Below are 22982 nucleotides of genomic sequence, written 5' to 3' on the forward strand. Positions count from 1 at the left end.
AGTTTCAATTTCATTCTTTTACATGTAGCTGTCCAGTTTTGATGACTGTAGCTTTGTAGTATAGTGTGAAGTCAGGGAGCCTGATTCCTCCAGCACCAAAAAACATGAATTTTTAATCTTCTCCTTCAAAACTTATTTTGTATGTGGTCTTCAACCCAATAAATCATTACTTTGTTTTTGCCTTTGCTCAAGCCACAAATCTTGGAGTCAAGTTTGGCTCTTCTTTCTTGCACCCTACCTACAATGCACTAAAGAATCTTATTAGCTTTGCCTTTAAAACATATCCAGAGAGCCTCTTGGAGTGATATTAGCAAAATGATGGCAGAGGGATTTTTTTGCCTTTTCCTCTGCAGGAAGTATCAATTTGAAAAACTACCTGCACATGAAAATACCTTCATAAGAGCCAAGTATTCCAGGTAAGGGGTTATAGCACATGGGTAAAGCACAGAATAAAAAAGATACATTAGAGAAGGTAAGAAAGATAGATTCACATTATCCCCACACTATCCCAAGCCCAGGCATCCCAGCATGGAGACAGACACTCTCTCCCTGGGAGAAGGAGAGTAAAGTGAGCACTTGACTTCACTACAGATTCCACAGCTGGCCTGTCCCAGCACCAGGCTGACTCCTAATACCCTAGGTGGCACTCTGCATCCTCCCACAAATCTAGGCCCCTGATTCACCCTGGCACCTTCTGGCTATAGCAGCCCCAGACAGGTTTTGCAGCTTTAGGTAGCTTCCATGACACCAGGCTCCTAGCGGCCTTCTGCAATGCCAAGGCCCCAGCTCACCCCAGCAACAGCTCCCAGTGGCTCCAGGTGACTCGTCCAGTTCCAGATGTCTTTGTTAGCTCCAGGCTCACAGCAGACCAACAGGAAACCAGGCCACTGGCCCACCCAGGTTCTGGCCAGCCCCAGTGGCCTCAGGCTGCCCCCGTGTACCAGGCTCAGCCTCTTCAGCCTCAGTTTTAAGTCCACCTTCAACACGCATACCTACGCATTTGACCTGACCATTTGCAAAACCAGCTGCCACAGACACAACCTACAAGCCAGCTCCTGAGGCCCCAGGTCACAGGCAGACTCCTGTAGTTCCAGGTCCAGGCTTGCCCTAGCTCCAAGCCAGCCCTCATGTCCTCAGGCCCCAGGTTGGCTCTCATAATACCAGGCTCCTGGAACACCCAACATCACTGGACCAGCTGCTGCAGACCCAGATGCTGGGCCCACCCTGTAGTTCATGGCACCCGGTTTGCTCCCCAGAACCAGGATCCATGTCCACTCACATAGATACAGGTCCCGGGGCCATCACCACAGACTCAAGTGCCAGGCCTGCCCCAGTGGATCCAGGCACCAGACATTAGGCTGGCCCTAGGTAATCAAAAGATGCCTACTTCCTTGAATGAGCAGACACCTTGATCCATAAGGATCATGAATAATCAAGGAAATGTGACACCACCAAAGAAAACTAATAAGACTCTAATGACTAACTCTAAACAAATGAAGGTCTATGAACTGTCTGACAAAGAGTTCAGGATAATCCTCTTAAGGAAATATAATGAACTACAAGAAAATGAAGATCAAAAACTGAACGAAATAAGGTAAACAAAATAGGAAGCTCAACAAAGAAATAGAAATCATTAAAAAAAAAAAAAAGGCAAACAAAAAACAGCATTCCTAGAGTTGAAGAATATGATGACTCAACTGAAAAATTCAATAGAGAGATTCAAGAGCAGACTCAACCAAGCAGAATTCATGAACTAGGAGACAGGTCATTTGAAATCATCTAGTCAGAGGAGCAAAAAGGAATGAAATAGAGTGAAGAAAGCTTACATGAATTATGGGATACCATTAAAAGAACCAATTTATACATCACTGGAGTCCCAGAAAGATAAGAGAGGGAGAAAGGGGCAGAAAGCTTATTAAAAGAAATGATAGTTGAGAACTACCCAAATCTGGGGAGAGATTTGGACATAGAAGTTTGAGAAGGCAATAAGTCACCCCAAGTATTCAATCCAAAATGATCTTCTCCAAGACACGTTAGGAACAAAATTGTCTAAAATCAAAGACAAAGAAAGAATTTTAAAAGCAAAAAGAGGAAAAAATTCTCACAAATAAAGGAACTTCCATAAGTCTATCAGTGGATTTCTAAGCAGTAACCTTACAGATAGAGAGTTGGATGCTATAATCAAAGTGTTGAAAGAAAAATAAAAGCTGACCAAGAATATTTTTGCTAGCAAAGTTGTCTTTCAGGTATGAAGGACATAAAAACTTTCACAAACAAACAAAATCTGGAGTTGATCACCACTAGACCTGTCTTATAAAGAAATGATGGGGCTTCCCTGGTGGCACAGTGGTTAAGAATCTGCCTGCCAATTCAGGAGACACAGGTTGGAGCCCTGGTCCAGGAAGATCACACATGCTGTGGAGCTACTAAGCCCGTGCACCACAACTACTGAGCCTGCTCTCTAGAGCGTGCAAGCCACAACTGTTGAGCCCACATGCCACAACAACTGAAGCCTGTGTGCCTAGAACCCATGCTATATAACAAGAAAAGCCCATGCACCTTAATGAAGAGTAGCCCCTGCTTTCTGCAACTAGAGAAAGCCCTGTGCAGCAACAAAGACCCAATGCAGCCAATAAATAAATAAATTAATTAATTAATTAATTTTTAAGAAAGAAATGATGAAAAGAGTTCTTCAAGATGAAATGAAACAATGCTAATTAGTAACATGAATATATATCAAAATCTAAAACATACTGGTGTAGGTGAGTACATAGTCAAATTGAGAATACCCTAATACTGTGAGATGGTGGTATGTTAATCACTTAACCCTACTATAAAGGTTTAAAGATCAGAAGTTTTAAAAATAACTATAGCTAGAATAATTCCTTAATGGATGCACAATATAAAAAGATGTGAATTGAGACAGCACAAACATAAAATATGGATGGGGGGAGTAAAAGAGTAGAGTGTTTGTATGTGATTGAAGTTAACTAGTTATCAACTTAAAAGGGACCGTTATGTCTATAAGATGTTTTGTAATCCTCATGGTAACCACAAATCAAAAACATACAGTAGATATACAAAAGGTAAGTAGAAGAGAATCAAAGCATACCACTACAGAGAATCATTAATTCCCACAGAAAGGCAGCAGAAGGGGGAGAAAGGAATAACGAAACTACAAAACAACCAAAAAACAATTACTAAGATAGTATTAATATGTCTTTACCTATCAATAGTTAATTGTAAATGGAATAGAGTGGCCGAATGGATTAAAAAACAAGATCCTACTATATGCTGCCTACAAGGGATTCACTTCAGCTTTAAGGACACACATAGATACACATAGAGTAAAAGCGAAGGGATGGAAAAAGATATTCCATGCAAGTGGAAACTGAAAGACAGCAGGAAAAGCTATACAAATATCAGACAAAACAGACTTTAAGTCAAAAACAGTAACAAGAGACAAGATCATTATACAATGACAGAGGGTTAATTTATCAACAAGATATAACAAATATAAATAAATATGCACCCAACATAAGAGCACATAAATATATTAAGCAAATATTAACAGATCTGAAGAGAGAAATAGACAATAGTACAATAATAGTAAAGGATTTCAATAATCCACTTTCAAGAATGGATAGATCAGCTAGACAGAAAATCAAAAGAAAAATATTGGATATGAACTTCACTTTAAACCAAATAGACCAAACAGACATATACAGAACATTCTACTCAACAGTAGTAGAATATACATTCTTCTCAAGTGCACATTTTCCTGGATAGAGCATATGTTAGGTCACAAAATAAGCCTTAGAAGATGTAAGAAAACTGAAATCAAACCAAATATCCTTTCTCTCCACAATGGTATGAATCTAGAAATCAATGACAGGAGAGAAACTGAAAAATTCACACATGTGTGGGAATTAAAAAATACACTCCTGAACAGCCAGTGGGTCAAAAAAGAAATCAAAAGGGAAGTCAAATAAAATCTCAAAACTAATGAAAATAAAAACACATGCTACCAAAATTTATGAGATGCAGCAAGCAGTTCTAAAAAAGAAATTTATACTGGTAAATGCCTACATTAAGAAAAAAGAACTATCATAAATAAACAACCTCCCTTGATACCTTAAACAACTAGAAAAACAAGGGCAAACTAAGCCCAAAGTTAGCAGAAGGAAGGAAAGATAAAAGATTAGAGCATGAATATATAGAGATTAAAAAAGAGTAGGAAAAATCAACAAAATCTGGAGCTACTTTTATGAAAAGATAAAGTTGACAAACTTTTAGCTAGACTAATTAAAAAACAGAAAATCAGAAATGAAAGAGGAGATATTACAAGTGATACCACAGAAATGCAAAGGCTCATAAGAGACTGCTATGAACAATTATACACCAACAAATTGGATATTTTAGAAGAAATAGATGAATTCCTAGAAACATATAACTTACCAAGACTGAATCATGAAGAAATAGAGTATTTGAACACACCAATTACTAGTAAGGCAATTGAAACAGTAATCAAAAACCTTGCAATAAAGTAAAGCTCAGGGCCACATAATTTTCCTGGTGAATTTACCAAATATTTAAAGAAGAATTAACACCAGTCTTTCTCAAACTCTTCCAAAAAATTGAAGAGAAGGGAAGATTCCCAAGCTCATTTTACAAGACCAGCATTACCTTGCTACCTAAGCCAAATAAGGACACTACAGAAAAAGAAAATTATAGGCCAATACTCCTGATGTATACATGCAGAATTTTTCAGCAAAAGAGCAGAAAACCAAATTCAACAGCACATTTAAAGAATAGTACACCATGATCAGTGGGACTGATCCCTGGGATTCTAAGGTAGTTAAAAATATATGGAAATCAATAAATGTTATACACCACATTAATAAAATAAAAATCATATAATCATCTCAATAGATGCAAAAATAATTTAGCAAAATTCAACAAGATGAAAACTTTCAGAAAATTGTGTGTAGAAGGTATATTCCTCAACATAATATAGACTATATGTGACAAATTCAAAGCTAACATCGTATTCCATGGTGAAAAGTGAAAGCATTTCCTCTAAGACCAGGACAAGACAGAGATGCACTCTGTCACCACTTTTATTCAACATAGCACTGGAAGTCTTAGCCAAAGAAATCAAGCAAGAAAAATAAAGGCATCTTGGAAAGCAAGAAATAAAATTGTCTCTGTTTGCAGATGACATGATATTATATACAGAAATTCCTAAAGACAGGACCAAAAAATCTGGTAGAACTAGTAAACAAATTCAGTGAAGTTGAATGATACAAAATCAATATACAAAAAGCAGTTTCATTTTTATACACTAAGAATGTTTATGTTCTTTGCTCACCATAATCTGTACTCTACCTAGCACCCAGAGTGATATTCACCAAGTCCTTATCTGACTGCTCTGTTCAAAATCTTCTCATGGCTTCCTAAGTAGGTTATCTCAAACTAAAACCCCAAATCCATGTGAAGACCTACAAAGCTCATGTGATCTGGTCCCTTATTGTCTGATGTCATCTCTTACTTCTTTCTGCCTCATTTGCCCTGCTCCAGCCACACCGGCCTCCTTGCCATGTCCATTCCAGGGATGTTCCTCCTTCTAAGCCTTTGCTTTGCTTGTTTCTTCTCCAGGAATGGTCCTTTGCTTAGAATCCCCATAACTTTTACCCTCACCCCTTTTAGGTCTTTGCTCAAACATCATTCTTGCTGCTGTTGCCTCCACTGACTCTTGCCTTTTTTTTTTTCTTTCAGTTTTATTGGCATATAGTTGACATAATTACTTCATGAGTTTAAGGTGAACAACATGACTTGCATATGTTGCAAAATGATTATGACAATAAATTTAGTTAATACCCCTGACTCTTAGCTTTAAAACTACCAAGCACTCCTGATTCTTCTTGCTCTGTTCTATGTTTTCTGTGGCACTGTTCATAGTTTATAGCATACACAGCCTTAAACCCCAGTCAACATTCAATTTAAAGCCATGCTAATCTCCTAAAATGCAACAACATTCTCACCCATAAATTTCTCAATACCTTAAATGGTCTAGTGGTTTAGATTTATATTTAGATTTCATCTAAGTTTCACCCTAAATCTAACTATGGATGGAGGACTTGACAAGATTTGGTATTTTCTACTTCAATCCTGGGTCAGCAGTCATACCAGCTCTCTCTAGCAACATGACCCTTCTAAGCATGCTCACTTCTTCATCCTGGTCTCCCCTAGTCCTGACTGTCATATACATAGATGCTTCCCAATCTTTGGAGGAGCACATTTAGTCAGAATAGAATCCAGGCACAGACAGTAATCCTGGAACTAATACAAGAAGATACTCCCATTCAAGGCTGATATTCTGGGTGAGTTTAGGAGTTCTGTGATCAAGGTTGCCTTCAAAGCATGGAGGCTGTAGTGTAAAAGAGAGTGGGGAATTCTGTGATGAGAAACTACTGTGATATGGTGATACCATGTTAATGCCTTCTGACCCCACCGGTTTGAGATAACAAAGGACTCCCAAATATGTAAGTCTGTCCCAGCAAACACATACAAGTAAGTATCAGTCCACCTTTGAATGTTATGACTTCCTCATCAACTGCAAAGTAGATAGCCAAATCCATGCCTCAACAAGCTAGAAGGGAAGAAAGCAAGAAAACTGCCCCACAAAGAGTTCACTGGCAAAAGAACTTTGTAGCATCCAGTCTGGTTTGCAGCTAACCAATACACTCTTGTATGACTAGGAGAGATTCTCATGCAAAATATTCCAAAGTCATTTGGAATCAGCCCCATGCAATACAATTTATGGCTGGGGCATATCCTTTCAGAAAAAGATAGCTGTATTTTCATGTTCAAATACTACAGATTTTCTCTAGTCACACTGACTTACCCATCAGCAATTCCCTTTTACTTCTAGGTTCTGTGTCCTCCTTGGTTTTGCTTCTGACACTGGCTTTTGAGTCATATCCCCAGCTTCCCTTTCTCAAGAATGCAAAGAATTCAGACAGATGGGAGGGATGAAAGGCTGTGGTCACCAGGTTCCTGAGAATCAGAAAATGATGAAAACAGGGAAACAACAGATATAATATGTTAGTATATGAACACATTATAGTTTTGGCCAAGATTGAATCTGCTAGAAGGACCTGGTTTTTTGCATGATGTTTTCATGCAGTAAATAATAGTTTACTCACTTTTCAGCATCTGAGGCCACTGTTCTCATGACTTTTTAACTTTGTAAGTTTCACAGAATGTTTTTCCAAATGAAAGCACCCCAGTACTGTCTGACTTGTGCACACATGGTGTAGCTGTCCCTACCATCTCCAGAAGTCCCTGGCAAGGCCATGCTGTTTCAGCACCAACTTCAAAGTGTCTTTATAACATCTTCTGACCCCATGCCAGAGGGTCCCCCCCCCCAACTTGGTACCATTGAATACCTGTAGGATAAAATTGTGAAGCAAACAAGCCTTAATCAAAACCATTGCAAGTCTCTTCTTGATAATCACCTTTTGTTCTAGAGTAACTATATTTAGTGTAAAATTATTTTTTTTTTTTGCCTTTCTTCTGATGACCTACATGTTTAACCAATTGATTATACTTTGCATGAAAATCAAAGTGTTCTCTTCCCAGTTTACTTTTGCTGTCAGTGCAATGCAAAATCTATTTCCCTGAATTAGGTTGCATTTCATTCATCTTTTAAACATGAAATTGTAATGGTTCAAGGTTAATGATCTTTAAGAGGATGTTGCTTACATTGTAACTACCTTATTTCAAAAGTATTTCAGAAAATAATGACTATTTCTAGTAGTATAAAAATGTGACTGATGTTTAAACCTTGGTAAAGTTGACTGAACTTTGCTTAGATTCATTCAACAAAATAGTTATTGAGTATCTTTGTAAGCAAAGTGTTTGGGATATTTCAGAATTGAATTAGTAAATTATAAATTAATTTCTTTTAATGCAAGAGAATATAGTATCCATTAGAGAGGCAGACAGATATAAAGTACTAGAGAATTTCAGGGGAGGGAGAGATTATTGCTGGCTAGGGTACTAGCCCACTCTCTTGATCAGCTTTCATACCTAGCTCAACTATATCTAGATCATATCATTTATTCTTTCTTCTTTTATTCAAACATATATTCAAACCTACAATGAGCCAAGCATTGTGCTAGATATTGAGGATGCAAAATGCTTCATTTATAGTGTTCAGTCTAATGGATCAGATAGTCATGGAAGCAAATCATTGTGACACAGTGTTGTAAGTGCTATGCTGAAGATATGTGCAAAACCCTGCAAGACAAAGAAGAGGCTAATAGCTCCACCTATGCCAGGGGTCACAACCCAATGTATTTGGGAAATCTTAGGAAAGAAATTGGCATTTGCACTGAGCTTGGACAGCTTGAAGGTCAAATAATACGCTGTAGGTTGGGTGGACAGGAGAAGAAAAAAATTCAACAAAAGGAATTACAAGAGCAAAGTCACTGTTACAAGCTATGTATTTGCACTTCAAAAGCCAGATCTGTTGTCTTCAAATATGCTTTAAAAATGATTTAAATGTCTCATTTATTTTTTAACAGAGCCCTTGAAATAACTCTAAACTCAGAAAACGATTTACCTGGTCACAGACAATCAAGAAAACAGTCAAATTTGTTAAAAGAAAAAGTTAAATCAAGGGTTCGACTGACACTTCTCTATTTAAAAATAACCCTAGTGTATTTAAAGGATAAAACAGCCTAAATTTTGTTGCTAATGATTTGTATGTCTATTGATTCTTATTTTGACTTTAACGGTTCTAAGAAGTAGGAAAGTAGAGAATAAGTGACATCTCCTGAAGCAAAAATATGATGGTAAATAAATTCTTGTTTCCTCCACCCCCTAGATTTAGTGGCCTTTACGCCCCATCAGTTTCTACTCAGTGCTTGTACACATGTGGGATGTACAAACAGTTCCCTGGTCATACTGTATACGGCACAGCTGCCACCAGAACACGTGGATCCCCCAATTCTGACCGTCCTGGATTCTAGAACTATATACGTAGAGTAAGTAGAAATGTTGTCACTGTCACACACTGGTTCATGCAAGAAACCCAGTGAGTTCAATCAAGGGAAGGGTTTGTGACATAAAATTAATTTTATTGTGATTAAATGCATAGAAGTGATTAGTTCTGTGGTTCTGGGAACCTTTGATTATCACTTGCCAACTTCATTTCCATTTTGTCTTTATGCAATCAGGCTGAGCTACACATGTATGCAGATTCTGTGCAAACTTCAATAAGGGAAAAACTGACCACTTACCTTGGGCTTTTTATATGTGAGGCAATCAGGCTGAGCTACACATGTATGCAGATTCTGTGCAAACTTCAATAAGGGAAAAACTGACCACTTACCTTGGGCTTTTTATATGTGAGGCATTATTTGTGATGATTTGGAAATAGAGAGCATGCATATTTTTTTTTTTCTTTTTGGTCGTTAATAAGGGCTGTCTTGTTCCCCAGCATTTGAAGTCAGAAAGAAGCTTTCATGTATTGGCACATTAGATTATTTTTGATATTACTGACGGTTACCCATATCCTAATACGTGAGGTACAAGGTATATTGCAGTACTGAATTAAAACTTAAAAAGACCTCTCTTCCCACCAGTTAATACTTGTTTACATTGTTCACTCTTGGTCTCAGTTTTCTCATCATAAAAGAGTTTAAACTGAGGTAATTGTGATATTCATTCAAGCTGAAAAACACTGTGATGTATATCCCATTGTTCCAAGTCTGTAATCTCCCACTGGCTTTCAGTGTGTCCCAAGCTGAGCCCACTTCATTTACCTGAAAGACTTCCCACTATGATAAGTATTTCTTAATTTACCAATTTCTATCTGTTCCGTGACTTGTCCTGCTCATTCCCACTGACACCTTGTAACCCTCATTTGGAATACACTCTGTTTTTTCCTCTGCCTTCCAATTCCAATCCATCTATCAAGTATACAATCCCATATATCCAGGTAGTGTGTCACCTCATTCAACAAGTCTTATTTGGGACTTCCCTCTACCTGCCAATGCAGGGGACACAGTTTTGATTCCTGGCCTGGGAAGACCCACATGCCGTGAGGCAACTAAGCCTGTGCACCACAACTGCTGAGCCTGTGCTCTAGAGCCCATGAGCCACAACTATTGAGCCCATGTGCCACAACTACTGAAGCCCACATGCCTAAAGCCTGTGCTCCACAACAAGGGAAGCCACTGCAATGAGAAACCCACGTTCCGCAATGAAGAACAGCCCCTGCTCACCACAACTAGAGAAAGCCTGCACATAGCAACGAAGACCCAACACAGCCAATTAATTAATTAATTAATTTTTTAAAAATAAAAATTTAATTTCTTTAAAAAAATTTTTTAAAAAGTCTTATTTGACTACTTCAGCCTCTCCAATCTCAACTTTTCTTCTATAATTGCAGATTAACTCTATGTTAGATTACTGCATTTTTCAAGACAATTATGACTTGAAAATTATGCAATTATCTCTTCCTCTCATTTCTCAGAAGTTCTCAGAGATTCTTCTCTTAATTTTTGTTCTATGGCTTAAGCTCAAAATTAAGCTCTCACTCATGCATTTTTGTATTATTAGCTGATTAAAATTATAAGTAATTAGAGAGCAGGCACTATGTCATATTTTTATACCATTCAGGATAGACACTAAATAACTACTTGGATATTTTTAAGTGAATCATTTTTGAGCTCTTACTGTGTTTCTTTACAGTGGCATAAATCCAAGTCCATATGTGTCCTTAAAAAAATCCTGCACATTTCAGTTTTGACTTGAATGTATGATGATAATAATGCTATATTTTTCCATTCCCAGGTGGAAACAACCAAGAAAAGTAAATGGAATTCTGGAGCGCTATATATTATATATTTCAAATCACACACATGATTTTACAATTTGGGATGTCATCTATAACAGTACAGAACTTTTTCAGGATCACATGCTACAGTACCTTTTCCCTGGTAATAAATATCTCATCAAGCTGGAAGTAAGTTCACTTTACTTTCATCACTTTCTCTGTCCCCATCATTCCCTTTGCTGCTTCCCTTTCTTTCGTCTCCTCTCCACCTCTCACTTAAAAAATATATATATATATTTACAAAAGTCTCTTGTATTGCTATTTACACTGAAAACTCACTTTACATACAAGTGAAAATTCTGCTGATCTAATACCTACATATTTATTTTATATTATGCAAAATGACAGAATAACCATCTGAATCAGTAGATTTTTCCAAATCTAATTTGGGATTATCAGAAATTATTTCTTTTTTATTATTTGTAGAATGTCATAATTGTTGAAGGCTTTTTAGAAAATGCTTGGATTAATAAAGCTGTTTCCCCATGGGGCTTGTATTCATTTGAAAAGCAATGCACAGTATGAAAATGTAGGTTTTATATTTTTAAATGAAGGTTTAAATGACCCCCAAATATTCTTGATTATTATTATATTCTGGTTTACATTACACTTCTATCTCAAAAGAACAGTCACTTAATAAAACCCTAGAATCAACATAGTTTAGACAGGCAATAGCATTTTTTAATGCAAAATAGCACTTTTACACAAAGGTCTTTTAAAAGACCTTGATATTACTGTGGAATTTATACTCAGTAGTTCCTTTTGTTTTTTGATGAAATATAATCTTCTTTAAGTTTAATAGCACATCTGAAAATAACTGAATATAAACATGAGATTGTCCCTATTTGTTTTAAACACACTCTTCATTTTATAGCAATACCTATATAAGGATATTTGCTTTGATAAATGCCATAGAAAATATTCTGCTCTTGATTATGAATAAATTTACATTTATGTAGACACTGTGTATGCATTCATTTTACTTAACATGCTCTTGAATGCTCTAAATATTATACCACGAGAAAATAAACTACATTCAACTGTTGCTAACTGTCTGACCTGACACCACAAAACAAGGGCAATCGGACAGTGTTAAAAATCCTGTTCAGAACAGGCTCCATGTGCCTAGGTGTTTGGCACGCAGATGGGTTTCTGAATCAGCAGTCTGATTACTTCTTTTTATTACCCAAGATATAAGTGTATTAACTTGATTTTCAAAAGCTAACACAGAAATCCTCACTATTTTCAAAACATTGGTGATATCAAAATAAGACAAGTCCCTATGACTTAGAAGCAACCAAAATTAAACAAAAATTGTGTTGCTCTTGGTTTTTATTAGAAGGAGGCAAAGGATAGGAAACAAAGTTCTACTTTCAAAGCAATTTTTAGAGTATTCTGCACAACCAATGAAAATCCACCTAAATCTCCTATGTTTTATAAATCTGTAATACCTTGAAAAATAAATACTAGATTGGGAGTGTGCTTTCCTGAATTTTAATTCAGATTTTGCCACTAACTGAATGACCTAAGACAAATTCACTTAATTGCACTGAGTCTTATGTTCTTCAAGCCTAAAATTAGGACTTTGAATTAAATGATTTTTAATGTCTCTTTGAGCCCTAAAATTCTATGATGCTAAAAAGGTGACTCCAAATAATATTCTGTGAAATAAAACGAGACCTGTCAGCCACTGAATAATGTTGATGCAAGATGTCATAAAGATGTGGAAGTCTTTGCCCTAACTCTTGTTAGAGAAGTAAATTTGCTCATATATTTTCGATTTCACTGTATTTGTTAGGGCAGAAAATACACTGATATATTTTCAGGAACTATTCAGCTGAAAGGTTTTTTACTTGGACTCTGTTAACCAGTAAATTAACGAACCAGAACATTTTAGGTTCATCTTGGTTAATTGAGGAACTCGTGTATTTTTCACAGTTTCAACATAATAACTGACTTTCAAGGTCATTAGATTAATAGGTAGAGATCAGGATCTCAGCCAAGTGGAGTTGCCTTTATAGATAGTCTTAGGATGTTGACTAAGTGCTGGGAAACAAAACAAACAGCTAACAAAGCATTTAGGCAGGCGTTAGAGAAAAACATATGAGGGTTCCATATGATTTACTATGATTACTCCAGACTGGAGCAGGTATGTGACTTCATGTGGTTTTGTGTAATTTTCCCTGTTGACTGGATTATAAACCCCTAAAGGGTAGAGACTGCGTATTTTAAAGTTCTACCTGCCGAATTAAACACGGTGTCTGGAAACTGGAAGCTCACAAACTATTCTTGAATGAATGAACACTGAGTACATTATTTCATAAAGAATCTGAGATTTCTGATTTGAATCAAATAACTTGCTGTAAAATGTCAAAGTTGGGGACTGTGTGGTTCCAAACACATGCTCTTTCTCTTAGAAGAAACAGCATAGTATTTTGTTCCACTCAACAAATGGTATTGCAAAATGTTGTAGCTCCTGGTAAAGATTATAAGCCAACAGTTAAATAAGGAAGCTAGTAAGACGGACAGGTATCAAGATATGTATGGTTTGATAATATTCATATTACTGATAGTTGTTTGCCTCTTGATGAATATTGTGTTAAATATATTTCCTGGAAAGATTCTTGGAAAAGATGAGCTTTAAGTTTTCAAAAGAGCATTTCTAGATAACATGGCTTTGTTCTTTTTCTTCATACTTTAAATTATGCTGCATTCTTAACATCATCAGACTCTACTTATCTGAAAACAGCCTATTAGAAAAAAGAATGCTAGTTTTGGGTGTTCTTAATAGTCATGCTTTCAAAAATACTTGATACACTTTTATTAGTTCTGTATTTTATTGTACCAAAATTGAATCTCCTCTTTGGACCGGTCACTCATCATTTCAGGGTGGTGGTATGACTTCTCAATTTAAAACATATGGGTTGTAATTGATAAAAAGCTATAGGAGATGGGGTGAAACACCTTATTTTAATGGCTCAGAGGCTTTCAAATACTTTGCCATTGCGTAAAGACATCTTTGATCAATCCCATGATTTTGTTTAGTTGTTCCAAACCAGAATTTTAATCAGCATTCAGTTACGTTGAATGCAGTGGCCTCTGATGCTGGCAGGCCAAAAAAGATACTGATTGGTTCAGTTTCATTTAGATAATATCACTTAGATTAGACCAACCAGAAGCAACTTTAAGAACATTTATTTCCATATTGAAGGAACTAAGATACTCACCTCATTCACCTAGCACCTCTAAATGCAAGCAAAAAGAATATGGAAAAAAAAAAGTAAATTATCTTGCAGGTAATTCTGTTCTTTCAGCAGCCCCTTTGTAAATTCAGGTTCATTTACAAGAAAAATTCTTTCATAAACTCCTTGGATCCTTAAGAAGCTTATCATCAAGTTGCTAGTTTATGGGTCTTTTCATGACACACCCCAACAAACTGTCCTTCGAAACCAGAGGATGTCCTCATTTATTCCAGAATTCTCCACCCCATAAAATTCTCAAAACAAAGTAAATTTTAATTCACACTGTTTTTAAAATTATATAATGAAATGTCACATAGTACATACAGTATTTCTTTGGGAGAGTTGGCAGGGGAAAATTCTTAGGCCATGAATAAGAAAAACAATAGTGACAAATAGACTATCAGAATTAAATCCCAGTGTGGTCTGAGTTTCAGAATAACATGCTGCAACATTTTTCCCCTCCTGAGGAAAAAAAAAATGTAGGAAATGCAACTGGACGGATTTCTCTCTAAGGACTGGAAAGGATGCTCCTTTGACCATTTTCCTTTGATTACTTGGCTGTCTCACATGGCCTTTTTCCCTGCCATGTTTTCTGGTGGACTTTTAGCATGTTGGAAATGTTTTGTTTTAATTTTTCTGTTTTAATGTTCAGGTAGTTATTTCTTGGGCTAACAGTGACATGTCCTGGAGCTTCGAATCAGGAGCTCAATTGATTTCTCTTTATTTGCACAGATTCTGTTCTCAGGAGGACTATGGTTTATCTCTTACATAGATATGCACACGCCACAGCCGAGCATTAGAGGAAACCCACAGAGGTTAATTAGGTCCCCAATCTTAATGCAATTTCATGCCCAGGCCACAGTTTAGCCCATCCGAAACTTGCTTACGCTGAGAATTTGTCCCAAAGACGTGGGTTACTGTTGTCTCCTTACAGTAACAGTTGAAATTGATCTCCATGTCTACTCACCATTCATTGTCACTTACACTTATTGCACAGATTTTGCAACTATTTGAAACAACTTTATAAGTAGTATACTTCAGTATAAGAAAATACCTTTAAAAGTCAACATTGTAAAGCAAGTATAGTCCAATTTAAAAAAAAAAAAGCACAGGCAAAAAAAAAAAAAGAATTTCTGCACTCATTCTTAAGTAGTCATAGAATTACAGTTTGCTTCTATTGAGACTTCAACTGAGCATCTCAGCCTGAGTCCATACCTCAGCCAAAAAAGGGCAAGGTGTAATCATTAAAGTGCAGCTTTGGATTTACTCTTAAAATAAAAGTGTGATGATTTAAAAAAAAATCAGCTTTCTCATGTCTTTAGGAAAAAGAATAGCAACTGCTTTAAGTATCAAAAGGTCATTCCTTCAATATCAAACTGAAAAGCAGGGTACAGGCCCGAAAAAATAGAGGTGTTTCATTTTTTTTAATATTAGTCATATCTACCTTCCATGAAAATGAACTGAATAACTGCCTGCTCTTTACACTGCCCTATGATTCCACTTCATTTTCTTAATGCTCTTGTAAAGTTTAGTGTTTTAGGAAAGATTTTTACATTTTATTGTGTAAATTACAGTTGTAACTTAAAGAGGTACCGAACAAAGCTTTAGTGTAGTTTTCAAATAGCTGTGTCATGTAAAGATGTAATTGCTGATATTTACCAGCAGACATAGACTGCAAAAACCTGTGTGTGTGTGTCTCAATTTCCTGGAGAAATGCTTATCGAATAAGTTAGGTAGGGATACTATTTTCCTAATATACTGAAACATTTATTTAGGAATCATTGGCAGTTTATGATGAAAATGCACACAGAAGTTTGTGAATCCTTTAACATGCATGATTCCGTTCCTGGCACTAGTAGTACCTCATTAGAGAATTGGCGAAATCTATGATCATTTTAAGTTTGTTGGCCGTGTAATGAAGCACGTAAGTGACTTGACCCCTTAAGCTGCTAAACAGTCACTCAACAACTGCTTTGTTGTCGATTTATGAGAAACAGTTTTATTCCATTTCACATTGTGTTGTACTTTACATGTATTGCTCACCCTATAGTAAGAAGAAAGCGATTATATTTTCTGGGCATGTTTTTTTTTTTCCTAGAAATCACTTGTTTTGTCCTGAATTAGCATTCAGTCTCTAGTACTTTTCTCGTGTGTGTGTGTGTGTGTGTGTGTGTGTGTGTGTGTGTGTGTTTGTGTGTTTGTATGTTTAACTCATTCTAGGAAACTTTGTGTGAGGATAATTTCATTGTGGCTACTCACACAATCAATATATGCCCCACCTCTAGGCTCTAACTTAAGATGTGTTTAAAATCCATACATTCTTACATTCTGGGTTTTTGCTTAATTTTTTGGAGATGGCTGAGTCATGTCCTAAAAAGTAGGCTAATTAAATGTCAGACCTCAGCAATGAAACAAATTTGTTTGGGAAGCAGGGGGTAAAGAGAGCATTATTTCAAAGAACCTGAAACTCTTATGATGAACTCTCTTTCTTTAGTTCTCATCCAAACTTTAGGGCCCCAGAGTGAAGTGTGCCCTTTTTGTCTCTCTGCCCAGGCTTGCACCGGGGGTGGGTGCACAGTAAGTGAGGCCAGACTGGCCCTGACTGAGGAGAGGGCCCCCGAAGGCGTACCGGCCCCCAAAGTGCACTCGGATTCACCTCACTCCTTTAACATCTCCTGGACTGAGCCTGAATATCCGAATGGTAAGTGAACTCTTTTAGCCTCAAGTTAAAAAGATGATTAGCAAAGGTAAATTAATATTCTAAATGGCAGCTTATATGTGGTGCTTAATTTTTAATGATCATTTTAGCACATAAAATACCTGAGATAGTATCATTGTCTGTAGTTGGGAGATTGTGGTTTTTAGGCTAACATACAATTTTGGTGGCTCAAAAGTGCTCCCTTTTGATAGTTCTTATGTACTGCATCTTATGGTTTAATATGTTCCTGGAGAGGTGAAGAGAACGACCAGGATTCCCAAAGAACGCCCTTGTGAGGCGGACATTATATTTTCAATGAGTTTCTGTTTTTCACAGTCATTCGTTCTTTCTTAGAGAAGTAGGGAGGTACAAAGTTCATGCACATATTATATTTCAAAATGCTTTTGCTTTAATAAGTTTATCTTAGACCATTTGGAACTCTGTATTTTTAATGTTATTTATAAATATTTCAACATGCATGTATTAAATATATACACATTTATTCTTGTTTAACTTGAAATGGATTTTGTATATTTCTAAGTTATATGTATATATGGCTTTGCATAGTTTAGAGAATTCGGTTAGCCAGTTAAAGTTTGCAAAAATAAAATCTTATTATAAAGAATTTGTAGTAACTTGGGATAGAACTTGCTTTATTCATTTATTGGAAATATCTTTAATTTCATATAACATAGTGTCATTTTTCCACACTGGTCAAGCTTACATAACATCAAATTTTGTTCCTCTTTAAGACAAATATCAAGAAGACTTTTAATATCATAGAAACTGTTTTAAGTAACTCATTACTGACAGTTGAAATGGCCTCTTGTAGCACAGCCAAAAGAATGAAAGAAAAAGAATTACAATTTTATTAGTTTGTCTTGTGTTTACTATGATATTAATTATTCCAGTCATCTCATTTTAATTAAACTTTTGGCAAATGTATGAGATATATTTGAGGTAACGGAGAGAGCTCTAATAATTAGAGTGAATGATTATCTCTGCTGTTGAAGTTATCCCTGTACTATTACAAATTTCCTAATAAAAAATAAATGGATATCTATTTGATAACTAAACAGTCAACAATCCTGTCGTACTTCATCCTCCATAAAGAAATCTAGCCCATAGGTGGCAATGAAAATGTTAATGATTTATTCCAGTTGGATTGCTCTTAAAGGCTGTTACATGATTTGAATAGTAGACACTTCCCTTTATCCTAATCAGTAGTAGTAACTGCAATTGCACCCAGAATTCTAGGTTGACGAAAGAAATACTTTCTACATTGCAAAGAATCTTTGTGTATTATGTGTTCTATATTTACAAGCAGCTTTAAATTATAATCATTGAACAATAAGAATTTGGGAGATTTAGAAGATTGATGTTAACATGTTCGTTTATTCTAAAGTCTTGTGTTTAATCACATCAGAGTTTTCAGAATTTTTATTGTGGTGCACTGGTTAGACATTATTGAGTAAGAGGTTTCATTTATTAAAAAATATCTTCACTCCATTACTTCTCTCCCCACTTTGCTCAAATCTTCCAATGTTTAGTTTCTGTTCTCCATTGACTAGAGAGGGAGGATCTGATCATTGGATGTTTATCTTGTCACTTCATCTGTTTTCAAAGCTCCCACACTTCCTCCTAAAAACCCAAAGAATAAAGTCCAGATTCTTTAATCAGGCATTCAGGTCACCCCCAACTTGTGCCTCGACCTGCAATTGACATAGGCTTGAAACACACTTTCCTCTTTAGCCTCCTGAGATACTTATGCCTTGGTGTCAGGGTGAAAAATGGGTATGGAGTCCAGTGAGCCTAGAGTCAAATCTTATCTCTGATGAGTAGTAGCTGTGTTACTTTGGAAAATTTACTAAATTCTATGAACCCCAATTTCCTTGGATTATAAAATTGGAGTTAACGATCCCTGCTCTCTCTCCATCTTTACCTAGAGAAATCTAACTCATTCCTCAGGGTATTATGGAAGCCTCTTATTTTTTGAAATCATTTCACTCTTTCTTGAGTGTAAGTCAAGCTTCCCCTCTTCTCTTGACGATTTATCCTCTTCCTGTGCCTTCATTATGACATGTACTTCATTCATCCTTGGCTCAGATTTATTTGGGTACATGTCAAACACGCCCACCAGATGATAAGAACCACAAATCATTTATTTCTCTTTTCCTTCACGGAGCCTAACACAGTGGAGTACTTTCTGCTGGTACCTAATAATACTTAATTCATTTAGTTGTTTCTTGTAAAAATTTCATTCGATCAGTGGCGTATGTACTGTAGAGGCTTGAATCTTTAATGATAGCAGCAGAGAGGACAGGAGTAGTTACAGGCCAGATCCTGAGATGTATTAGTTTGAAATGTATTTGTTCCTGAAATATATTTGTTCAGCTGTGTGGGGTCTGGGACTAGGTTTTTCTTTGTGGAGTTTGGATTCTGAATTTGAATTAAGAATTTTTAATTTTTTCTTCTTGTGTATGCCTAGTTCAAATTTCATGGAACTAGGCCCATATTATAGTATAGCTGCACAGTGGTTGCTTTCTAATTTCTGAATATGCTACAGAAGAGTAATACAATTGCAAAATAAAATAGGTTTCAGGCTTATGTTACTAAAGATACCTTTTAAAGTGATTTTAAATCATGTTTCTCAAATATATCTGATCATTAGAACCATCTTGGGGACACTGCCTGAAGGAGTAGATTATAGTGCTCCAACAAAAGACCTGAAAAATCATAATATCCCACTGACTTATCATCAAAATGCTGATGAGTATTGGGGACTTCCCCAGTGGTCCAGTGGTTAAGACTCTGCGCTTCCACTGCAGGGCGCATGAGTTCAATCCCTGGTCTGAGAACTAAGATCCCACATGCCTTATGATGAGGTAGGTAGTTAGATAGATAGATAGATAGATAGATAGATAGATAGATAGATAGATAGATAGATGATAGATAGATAGATAGATAGATAGATAGATAGATAGATAGATAGAGAATAAGGAAGAATGCTGATGAGTATTAAATACACCCGCTGGGTGAGACCTCCCTCCTTAGGATCCCTTCAGGGGGCCCCCATATGGATTTCTGTAATATTTTAAACTCAACACATCAAGTTGTTTCTCCTGATGCTCTCTTCCCCTCTACCTGACCTATCTCCTGTGTTTCCCCTCTCCCTGACTAGCACCACCCAGTAACACCACCAGAAACCTGGGAGGCACTGTTGACTTCCATTCTTGCGCATGCCTGATTTCTCTTTAACTGTGCTCCTCTAATGAAGGCCCCAAATGTTTCTCACCCAGATAACTTCAAGAGCCTCATCATGCCCTACAAAAATTGAATGTGTGCACTCAAAATGTATTTTTGATGACCCACTAGTTGCCATCATTCTGATGGTACCAAGATGAATTTGCCCAATCCTTGATCTTAGGAGGATCAGAGAGTTCAGTTCCTTAGGAGAAACATCCATGTAAACAAGTAATCTCAAGGTAGGGATGGGTACAAGGTGCCGAGTGTACGGAGAAGAAGCAACCTAAGGATGTGGGAGTATCTTCCCTCTGCGTCTTTATTAAGATGTTGCAGGTCCAGAGATGTATACACATTTAGACTGTCATGTTCTGTAACAGGTACTGACTGTCTGGTTTTGCACACTCTAGGCTCCAAAATCTTGACTCTGTTAGTCAGTTATGTACCTAAACGGGTTATTTCACCAGAACTTTATAAACATAAGAAAAAATTGTTGAGAAACAATAAACCCACTTTCCGTAATGAGAAATATTTCCAAATGCGTGCCTATCTGTGACAAAATACAAAAGGTATAAAAGGTTCATATATAAATATTCAATTGTTGCCTCTCAAACAATTGGTAACCTTTAGCCAGCATGGCATAGGAAACAGACTCCCTGCTTAATAACTGATTCAGATTTAAATAATCAGCAACTACTCATTAAAGTCTGGGGATAACCCTTACCTAGGTTCTAGGAGAGTGGCCTCTTGCTTTCTGATTCCATGCTCTCCTGCTTTCTGATTCCATGCTCTCCTTTGCTCCCCAGCCTGCTCCTAGTCCACAGCTTGTGCTGGGTAGCTTCCTCTTTGCTTCAAGATGTGCTTCACATGCTCAGAACATTTTCCCTGTTCTGGCATCTTTGGGTCAGCGCTGTGCCAGCCGCTCTAGTGCCTGGCCCATAATTGGTGCTCAATTAAAAATATGTTGATTATCCCTGTCCAAAAAAAAAAAAAAATCCCACAGAAAATAACAAGTGCTGGTGAGAACGTAGAGAAATTACAACCCTTGTGCATTGTTGGTGGGAATGCAAAATGGTTGTAGTCGTTATGGGAAACAGTATGGAAAAATCTTCAAATTATTAAAAATAGAATTACTATATGATCCAGCAATCCCATTTCTGGATATTTATCCAAAGAACTGAAAACAGAATCTTAAAGAGATATTTGTGCACCCATGTTCATTGCAGAGATATTGACAATAGTCAGGAGATGGAAGCAACACAGATGTCCATGGACAAATGAATGGATAAACAAAATGTTGTATATGTATACAACGGAATATTCCACCTTTAAAAAGGAAGGAAATTGTCACATGCTACAACATGGATGAACCTTGAGAACATTATACTGAAATAAACCTGTCACAAAACAACATATATTGTATAATTCTATTTATATGCAGTATCTAAAGTAGTCAAACACAGAGAGAATGTGGCTATCGGGGCTAGGGGTTGAGGAGCAGGGGAATGGAGAGTTTCTGCTCAATGGATATAAAGTTTCAGTTTTGCAAGGTGAGAAGGTTCTAGAGATCTTGCCCAACAATGTGCCTATAGTTAACACTACTATATTATACATTTAAAATGGTTAAGATGATAAATTTCATGTTAAGTGTTTTTCACCTCAGTAAAAAAAAAAAAGGGTGTAGGGAAGATGTAATAGAATGCAGTAAACTTTAAAACTAAGAAAAAAATCAAGATTAAGGACTGTGTCCGTTTAACACAAACAAAAATTTGAATTAATAATCACATAAAGATATATGCATAAAATATATGTTTGTTAAACAAAAGTGGGTTCCTACTATTTGTCTTTTTTGTGCAACCTCCTTTTCTCACTTAACAATATGGTGGTAACATCTTTCCATGGCAGTTAAGTGCAGCTCCGCTTCATTCTTTGGAAAGGCAGTGTAGAATCCCACTGAGTGAAACCATGGCTTATGTGACCCATCTTTTATTGATAGATAGTTCAGTTTCCATGATTTTGCTATTATAAAGAATGCTGCTTGTTACGCATAGCCTTAGCCTACCAAGTACTGGGTCGTTATCACTTGATTAACACCTAAGGCTTTGCTTCCTTCGAATATGCCCTGCTTAATTCTGGTGACTTGTTTCACACACTTGCAGAAATGGTGGTGTGACACTCCACCTTTATTTCTCTACTCAGAGCCCTTTGCATCCACGGTCCACCTGGCAAAGATGTTCTTTGCAGGCTGCAATTTCAGGCAGGATTTTAAAACCTCTGAAAAGAGCGACCTTTAGGTCCGAGGTGGATAAGAACCCTTTATTCTGTAGGACCTTGATACTTCCTTTGTCATACCATTAGCCAGCAATGAAAAGTAGCACAAAGGATTACTGTCTAAGAAATGTGTGACCTGTATTGTGTGGATTACAATTGCATAATTAGAATTAAGCTTTTGAGAGCTTCCAAATTCTCACGAGCTTTATCTCCTTTCAGAAGCTTCAGCCTTAGAAGCTGGAAATATGTTTATTCCTCCCACTTGAGATCTACTCTGCTAACATCAGCATAGATATCCAATTCCACCAAACTTATTCCTCATTGTCTAGCATAATGTTTAGTAACGTTTTAAACTAATGAGAATATATATTTTTTTAAAATACTAACTAAAAATATAAAATATGAAATTCTTATCCTTTATTAATACTTAGAGTTTCCTGTAACTCTCCACTATCTTTACCTAAGTAATTTTACCTAAAACGGTTTCCCTGTTAGACTGCAACCCACATGAGGGCAGGGATCCTGTCTGCATTGTTCACTGGTCTAGTCCCAGCATTTGGCAGGATGCCAGTCATGGAGGAGGTGGGTATTAAACAGCTGTTGGATGGATTGATGTTTA

At 36.6% G+C, this 22982-nt stretch overlaps 1 protein-coding gene across 1 annotated transcript in view; it reads left to right on the forward strand.

Annotated features, from left to right (window-relative positions):
- USH2A (usherin) overlaps positions 1 to 22982 on the forward strand; it is a 758076-nt gene that overhangs the window by 385450 nt on the left and 349644 nt on the right. The window contains exons 33-35 of the mRNA XM_057727708.1: positions 8894 to 9053; positions 10867 to 11038; positions 16705 to 16852. Of these exons, the coding sequence (XP_057583691.1) occupies positions 8894 to 9053; positions 10867 to 11038; positions 16705 to 16852 (480 nt within the window). The remainder of the gene's footprint in view (positions 1 to 8893; positions 9054 to 10866; positions 11039 to 16704; positions 16853 to 22982) is intronic.

This window comes from Hippopotamus amphibius, chromosome 3, assembly GCF_030028045.1.
Source record: "Hippopotamus amphibius kiboko isolate mHipAmp2 chromosome 3, mHipAmp2.hap2, whole genome shotgun sequence".
NCBI lineage: Eukaryota > Metazoa > Chordata > Mammalia > Artiodactyla > Hippopotamidae > Hippopotamus > Hippopotamus amphibius.